The sequence below is a fragment of the Acanthisitta chloris genome, unplaced genomic scaffold (genome assembly GCF_000695815.1).
Source record: "Acanthisitta chloris isolate BGI_N310 unplaced genomic scaffold, ASM69581v1 scaffold18842, whole genome shotgun sequence".
In the NCBI taxonomy this organism is placed as follows: Eukaryota; Metazoa; Chordata; class Aves; order Passeriformes; family Acanthisittidae; genus Acanthisitta; species Acanthisitta chloris.
The window spans coordinates 2101-10272 of record NW_008661226.1 but is presented as its reverse complement, the minus strand read 5'-3'; the positions used below and the strand labels follow the sequence as shown (position 1 = coordinate 10272).

Below are 8172 nucleotides of genomic sequence, written 5' to 3'. Positions count from 1 at the left end.
AGGTGGAGCCTGCCCAACGCCGAGCACTACGCCCTGCAGTACGCGGACGGGCGGCAGACCTACATCACCGAGTCGGTGAGACGCCCCCCGAGCTCTGCCGGCCCTGCCCGTGCGGTGCTCGCCGGCTCACCCCTTCCTTTCTCCTTACAGAACCGCAGGGAGATTAAGAACGGGAGCATTTTACGGCTGACCACCTCCCCGGTACATCCCTCTGCCCCCGGTCTCCTCCTGCGCTGTGTGCTCTGGTGGGACGTGCCCCTGCAGGGGCGCAGCGCGACGCTCCGAGCGCTCTGCCTTGCCTCGCTCGGTGACTTGAGCTCGTGATGGTCCTCTCAAGTGCCTCAGACCCAGCAGAAATAACGTGGGGAAGAGACGTGTGTCAGCCTTCATGCTCCCTCGGCAGAGCTTGGGGGAGTTTGAAGACAAACTAAATCATCGTGAGATGCTTTGGATGCGTGGGCCAACTCATCAAGTGTTCTTGGTGTCATGCCAGCTTGACCTCTGTCCTCAGCTTCTCCTGGTCTCTGCTTTGGTGGCTCTGTCTCTCAGTCCAGCTCCTCATTGGGGCTGCTCTAGCCTGAGACTCCTTCCAAAACTTGTGCTTCGGCTCTTCCAGCCTTCTTTGAGCTCCTCGCTGTCTTTTGATGAGCCCCTTTGGCTTGATTCTTTCCTTCCCGGTAGGACCAAGAAGCAGAGCGGTTGTACACTGGCATCCAGAGCAAGAACTTGGATGTGAAGACTGACTCACTGAAGAAACTTGCAAGCCTCTCCCAGGATGCTACCTTTGCTCAAGAGTTCATCAACAAGAATGGATTGGAACCAATCTATTCTATTGTGGAACAAGGGAATGAGTAAGTGTCAGGACAGGACTTTACTTGCAGAGCTTTTGACTTCTCCCTTGCTAATGCTGTATGAGCTCCAAGCTGGGCGTTGGAGTGGACTCTGTGTTCTGGCTTGTTGATTCCTGTACCGTGGCTGTGTCCCTGCATGCTGACAGCCAGGGGAAGGTCCCCACGGATCTGCAGTCCTGACTCCCTGTGAATGTGCCCAGACTTGAACCTCCCATCCCTTTGCTGGCTGGGTCATCCACAGCCTCACAGCTTTTGCTGCCAGGAAATCTCCAGTGATCATCTTGGCCTCTGCTGCTGCTCCTCATTCCTCCCACCCTAATTGGTCCCTCTGTCCTGAGAGGTTTTAGCTGTGAGAGATCTGCAGGCAGCCCAAGAAAACCCTGGTTACCAAATGCCAGTGCCTGTGTGACTCTTTCAGGATGTGGTGATACATCCCCTCTGAGCCCCTGTGGCATAGAGAACGAGGAGCCTAAACACAGGCAGCACAGTGCCTGTTTCTTGGAAGCCAGGGCAGGGATGTGGGGTGGTTCAGCTTTCCTGATGGCTTGTCTGCAGTGATCTTTGTACCATGTAACACAGCTTTCCAACTATTGCACTTCCCCTGCCTTGACTTCCTGGGATGACTAAGTGAGAGTCTGATTTCTTACCCAGCAGTCCCTTTCCTTTCTCCTGCTCACTGCTGTCTTCTCTAGCTGTTTCTAGTTTACCCACCAACGTGCAACTGCACTCCCATTCTACACTGGTGTCTGGGGGGTATCCAGAGCCATCCTCACTGCATTTGCTCATCTGTCCCTCCAGTACAGGGGAAATGCTGGTTTACACCCTGAAGGCCTTCACAGAGCTGATGGAGCATGGTGTTGTTTCCTGGAGTAATCTTACTCCACTCTTCATCAAGAAGGTAAGTGTATTCTGCAGTCTCCACAGCCTGTGCCCTTGGATTCCTTGTTGCCCTCATCCCCCGGGCTCAGCCTGACATTGACAGATGGTTTCATGTCTCATAGATAGTGAGTTATGTCAATATGAATGCAGTGGATGCATCCATCCAGCAGCTCTCCTTGTCCATCCTGGAGAGCATGGTGCCTACTGAGCGTGTCCTCTTTGAACAGATCAAAAAAGAGGTGACATTGGATCGTCTTCTCACCCACCTGCAGGTGTAAGTGGAGAGGCCAGAGCACTATTCATCCCCATATCAAAGCTGGTGGGAATGAGACAATGGAGGGGATTTCTCTGGGTCTTGCTGATTATCCATGGCACAATGCTATGTTCTCCCTTTCTAAATAACTTGTGGGTGGGCAACCTGTCCAGTCTCTGCTGCTGGAGGAGGGATGAACTGTCCTGGAAACCATCCTGTTTCCAGGTCAGATTCTTTTATTCATGGCCTGGTCCTCTCAGATATTTTAGTTCTTTAGCTGTCGTTTGGGATTTCTCTGGGTCTTGCTGATTATCCATGGCACAATGCTATGTTCTCCCTTTCTAAATAACTTGTGGGTGGGCAACCTGTCCAGTCTCTGCTGCTGGAGGAGGGATGAACTGTCCTGGAAACCATCCTGTTTCCAGGTCAGATTCTTTTATTCATGGCCTGGTCCTCTCAGATATTTTAGTTCTTTAGCTGTCGTTTTTCTGGGGCTGGCCTTCTCTTTCCTTTTGTATTTAGGAGCAGCAGTGTATTCCCTGCAACTTGGGGCCCTGGTGCTGTACTGAACAGAGTTTGTAAAATCCCTTAGCTAAAGCAGGTTCTTCATTCCCTCCCCTCTGCATCTCTTCAGTTTGGAGGTTTTTCTCTCTGGGGAATAGAGTGGTTCAGGCCTAGGGCTCCTGCCTAACAGGAGTCTGCTGCTCATCCTGGGCTTTCCTGCAGCTCCAAAATGCTACACCCATGGGTGTGTGTGGAGCAGTATCTGATCCATCCATGGGTGTGCTGCAGTAACATCCATGGGGACCACCTCACCCCTGGCCCTGCTGTCAGCAGCTGCTCTCTCTTGGCTCTGGCCTCTCTGGGTCCCCCAGCTCCATGCAGTGGGGAGGGGACTCTGCCTTGGGAAGGGCAAGACCATCCTCAGAGCTGGTGACTCAGCATCGTCCTCCTGCCGCAGGACAAACGCACAGCTGCAGCTGAAGGCGATGGCCCTGCTCATTGCGCTGCTGCTGGCTGCGAGTGACGCCGAGCAGAGGGTAAGGGCAGCAGGCAGGACTGGGGGATGGCAAGGGTGCTGGCATTGCACAGCCAGGGCCACAGTGCCCCTGTCACTGGGGTGCTCTGCTCAGAGCCCTCAGCTGTCTCCCATCCCTTGAAGTACCTGGGGAGACCTCAAATGACAGAAGTATCATGGCTGGTGGTGCCATAGTGACTGTGATGGCCCAGCCCCAGTGCCTGGCACAGCTGAGCTGTCTTGGTGTGCCCCCTGTGATGGCACCTTGGTCTGCTGGGTCCTCTGCTGTGGGGTTTGTGTTCTTTGGGATGGCAGGGCTGCAAGAGGTGCCTGGAGATACTTAAAGTCAGCAACCTCACTCTGCCTCTTCATGACTGACGCCACCTGTCCTGGCATCCTGGTGGGAGGATCTGTTTGAGCCCCATTGGGGTGGGCTAGTCCTGGTGCCAAGGCAGTGGAAGCTGGGGGAGGTCTTTTGCTCACTGGTGTCACTGCTGAGACTGCTGGGTCCTTTCTTTCCCCACCCTGGCTGTGGTCCAAAGTCAGGCATAGCAGGTCTGCAGTGCAAACACTGCCTTTTTTTGCCTTTTTTTTTTTTTTTGAAATGGTGATGTGCTGAGCTGGGTAATGTCTCACAGCCTTTTCCCTTCCTAGGACATGATAGATTACCTGAGGGAGAAAAACATCAGGCAGTTTATCCACAAGGTGAGGAGCTGGGGTTGTGTAAAGGTCTGCTCTGTGCTTCATCCTCTGGCCTTCCTCCCCAGCCCCTGTCCCCTGAACCCCAGCCTTTGGTGACCATGCCTGGCTTGGTTGCCTGTGTGCCCCTCACCCCTTCCTTGATACCTGCCATGGGTGCTGCTGTGCCCAGGGTTGTATCCCCATCTGCCTGCAGTTCAGTGCACGCAGCTCTTGCCCAACCCCAAGAGGAGCTTCCCATTTTTCAACACCTCTTTGAGCAGCGAGACCTGCCAGGTTTTGGCTGTTGGGCCCTGGGCTTGGAGGAACTGGGAGCAGCAGCCTGGGGAACCTTCTCACTTGTGGTGTCTTGTAGAACATCATCCACAGCTCTGAGCCGCTGGGGGATGAGATGGCCCATTACCTGTATGTGCTACAGTCTGTCAGCCTCAACCTGTGCGAGCGTCGCATGAGGACCTCCATGGATCCCTACTCACAGGTCTGGAAGTGCTCTACTTGCGAGTCTAGTCCTGGTCTCTTCCACCAGTGAAAGTAGAAATGGGTGAAGTAGAAAGTAGAAGGGGGGATGAAGACAAAGTAGAAGGCAGGTTCACCTTTTGGTGAACCCAGCACATTTGATTTCATCATCAGTTTGTCCTGGGAGAACCTGTTTGTGTGGGGCTCACCAGCATCCCTTCCTCTCCACTCTCCCTCCAGGAACAGCGGGAGCTCCTCCAGTCCCTCCGCCAAACTGCCTTTGAGTCGGAGAGTGAGGTGCCTGCCAGCAACGTCAGCACCGAGCGCCGACGATCCCTGTGTGCCAAGGAATTCCGCAAACTGGGCTTCGTGGTGCGTGTCCCTTGTGTCCCCTCCCCAGCCCCACGCTGGCTCTGCCACATGGCCAAAGTGGCACCTTCTGCTGGCTCCCCTAAGCCCTGTTGATGCCGATGGACCACCATGCAGTACCTCCCTTCTGCCCTCTTGGAACTCCTGAACAGCAAGTGCTGTGGAGCTGCCAGGACTCAAAGGCAAACCCCATGGCTGCATCAGGAGGAGGATGCTGCTCAGAGAAGAATGCAGCAGCTGCTAAATTGCGTCCTTTGTGTCCTCATAGAACAACAGCAACCCAGCAGAGGACCTCCGCCGTGCCCCACCAGGACTCCTTGCCCTGGACAACATGCTGTATTTCTCCAGGAACACCCCCAACGCCTACAGCAGGGTGCGTGTGCTCTCCCAGGGAACTCCCTGGTGGAGAGGTGCTGGTGTATCTTCACCTTCTTTCCCTTTCCCTGTGACCTGTCCTTGGCCAAACCCAGGCAAGGACGTCCCTTCTGGGCAAATGTCCTTCTGTTGCCCTGTTTCAGATGGAGTCAAGTCCTCCCTGTGGGTAGGAGAAGCACTGAAAGGTCCCCATAATTTTAAGGGTTTTGCCCACGGATTGGTTTTCAGGCCTTGAGCAAACTGAGCTGATTTGGGCAAAACCAGAGAGGTATCAGCCACAGTCCAACCTGCAGTGCCTGTGACCAGCTCCCACACTGCCACAGGGGAAGGAGGAGGCTGGGTCTGGATTTTGGAGAGAGTGTATCACTTTTGTTAGGGATGGCTTTACCTGGTGGGGGAACAGCTTGACTAGGAATTCAGGAGGAGTGTGGGATGTCTGAGACTCGCTGTTGGGGCAGCCCTGAGTGCATGGCCCATGTAATGCAAGGTGATGGCTCTCTCCTTCAGTTTATCCTCGAGAACAGCAGCCGGGAAGACAAACATGAGTGTCCCTTTGCTCGAAGCAGCATCCAGCTCACCCTGATCCTCTGCGAGATCCTGCACATTGGAGAGCCGTGTATGTGTGCACCCTGGCTTGTCCTTCTTCCTGCCCTGCTGCCTGAGGGGACAAGCTGCCAGGGCAGGGGGCTGTGTCATGGGGCCACCAGGCTCTGGCATGGCTGACAGCAGGGGAAGGGGAAGCAGGGCTGGGAAATGTCCAGGTTCTCCTGGACACTGAAATCCCCTGGAAAAACTGGGTAGTCTGGCATCATCTGTCCTTCTCACCACAGGCTCGGAGACGGCTCAGGCCTTTTACCCTATGTTCTTCGGGCAGGATCATTTCTTTGAAGAGCTTTTCTGCATCTGCATCCAGCTGGTGAACAAGACCTGGAAGGAGATGCGTGCAACCCAGGAGGACTTTGACAAGGTGTGAGGGTGTGATGGGAGCAGAGATTCAGGGGCTTTGGGGAGCATCACCAGACTGGGGTTGATGTCCTGGGCCTCGCAGGTGATGCAGGTGGTGCGGGAGCAGATCACCAGGACCCTGGCCCTCAAGCCCACCTCCCTGGAGCTATTCAAGACCAGAGTGAATGCATTGAACTACAGTGAGATCCTGAAGCTGCGGCAGACGGAGCGGCTGCACCAGGAGGAGACGCTGGCTGTGCTGTGGGCAGGGAGCTGGGGCTGTGATGGGGGTCTGTGGGGAGCACCCATTGAAGTGGCTCCTCTTCTGACTTTCATCCCAGGGAACTGCGGGAGAGGCTGAAGCCAGAGCTCCTGGAGCTGATCCGACAGCAGCGCCTGCTGCACCTTTGTGAGGGCACCCTCTTCCGCAAGATCAGCAGCCGCCGCAGGCAGGGGGGGGGCCAGCCCCTGCTCCCGGCTCCGGGGTGGGGGTCCTGGGAGGGGGAAGAGGCTTGCCCCCACACCCCCTGCCACTGGGACAGCGCCAGGCTCCCTGGTTGTCTGGTGTGGGCTAATCCACAGGGTGGGAGAAATGATGATAAGGGGACAGCTCTGTCCCCCCTGTGAAGGGGATCTCAGCAGGGGAAAGCTGAGCATTTCCCATGGCTCTTCTGCTGCAGACAAGCTGTGGTACTGCCGCCTGTCACCCAACCACAAGGTGCTTCACTATGGGGATGTGGAGGAGGGGGTGCACTCTCCCCCCATCGAGACCCTGACGGAGAAGAGTAGGTGATGGAGAGAAAGAGAGGGTGGGGAGGAGGGAGGGGAACCCACTGCCCACCCCAGTTAAGACTGCCTTAAAGTGAGAATTGCCCCTCTGCCTGGTTGCTGAGCATCTGGCCCAGTGTCCACTGGTGCTGTGGGACTGGGAGCTGTGGGAGTTCAGGCTGGGTGGGCTGGCTTCCCAAAGGATGCTGCAGAGTGGCTAGAGCCCCCCACCCCAAGTTGTGGATGGCTGTGAGCCCCCACACTTGGGCTGCACTGGGCTCTGAGCAGTGGGGACCTGGATTAGAGGGAGGGGAAGGAAAGGGGAAGAGGGAGAGAGAAAGGGAGAGGAGATGCTCACAGCTCCTCCACTTGCCCCAGTTCCTGTGGCGGACATGAAGATGCTGCTGGTGGGGAAGGAATGTCCACACACGAAGGAGAAGAGCTCTGGGAAGCAGAACAAGGTCAGCACCTTGCACCTGCACCGTGCAGGAGTGCAGCATGCTCCCCTCCGCAGCTGGGGATGGGTTTGGGGTGGGTGGATGGTGGCAGCTTGGGTCGTTTCATGGATAGAGACCTCCTGGGTCTCCTGAGGCACAGAGGAGCAGGCTGGGAGGCAGCTCCTGCTCTGAACCCCACCAGGGCTGGAAAGAGTTGAGCTGAGAAGCTGACTACCCCGTGTGCTGACCCTGCAGGATGTACTGGAGTTGGCCTTCTCCATCGTGCATGACATGGAGGAATACTGCCTCAACTTCATTGCCCCAACGCGGTACGAGGTGAGCTCCAAGGGCCTGCTGTGCTGGGGAGGCACATGGGGTCCAGATGTCCTTGCCAGGGCACAGCAGACTGGGGAGTGAGTTGTGTGTGTCTCTGGGGGTTGGAGCCACAGCAGGGGACAGGTGGGCTCTCTGGCTGCCCAGGGCTGGTGCCAGAGATGTCTGTGCTCTGCTCCCTCAGTTCTGCCTCTGGACAGATGGGCTGAACGTGCTCCTTGGCAAGGAGATGACGAGTGAGCGAACGCAGACAGACCTCGATGTCCTGCTGTCCATGGAACTCAAGCTGCGGCTCCTGGACCTGGAGAACATCAGCATTCCTGACAACCCCCCTCCTATCCCAAAGCCCCCCAGCAACTTAAACTTCTGCTATGACTTCAGCCAGGCAGAGCAGTGAGTTCCTCCCTGCACCCTGTACCCCCCTTTATGTCCCCCAAAATCAAACCCCTTCCTCCAGGCTCTGTCCCTCATCTCTGGCCCAAAGGTATGAGCCCAGGTGCTGGCTGAGGGCTTGGGTGTCCCAGGCCTTCCCTGCCTGTGTCCTGCCCTCCTGTGAGAGCATGGGAATGAGCCACCAAGTGTCAGGTTCCTGTTTGAGGAGGGTGACCTGCCTGCTCTGCCCCCCTGCCATGGACAGGCAAGACAAAATACATCCCAGACAGCCAAACCCCTCTGTGGTGGCACTGATCTTCCCACACTGCAGCCAGGCTTTGGGCAGAGAGGGCAAGGATGAGGGCAGGAATAAAGGTACAGGCAGCCCTGGGATAGCTGGAGGGGACTAACACTACA

The 8172-nt window shown here is 56.3% G+C and overlaps 1 protein-coding gene across 1 annotated transcript; it reads left to right on the top strand.

Annotated features, from left to right (window-relative positions):
* Positions 1-3: 3 nt before the first annotated feature.
* ELMO3 (engulfment and cell motility 3) lies at positions 4-7780 on the top strand (the record flags this gene model as incomplete). Its single annotated transcript, XM_009070159.1, has 18 exons — positions 4-75; positions 151-201; positions 682-851; positions 1650-1749; positions 1853-2004; positions 2945-3023; positions 3656-3706; positions 4056-4178; positions 4397-4528; positions 4794-4898; positions 5408-5516; positions 5731-5867; positions 5949-6106; positions 6187-6305; positions 6526-6630; positions 6992-7074; positions 7306-7386; positions 7568-7780. Coding segments are annotated over 18 exons (2040 nt in total), but the record flags the coding sequence as incomplete, so codon positions are not given.
* Between the last annotated feature and the right edge of the window lie 392 nt (positions 7781-8172).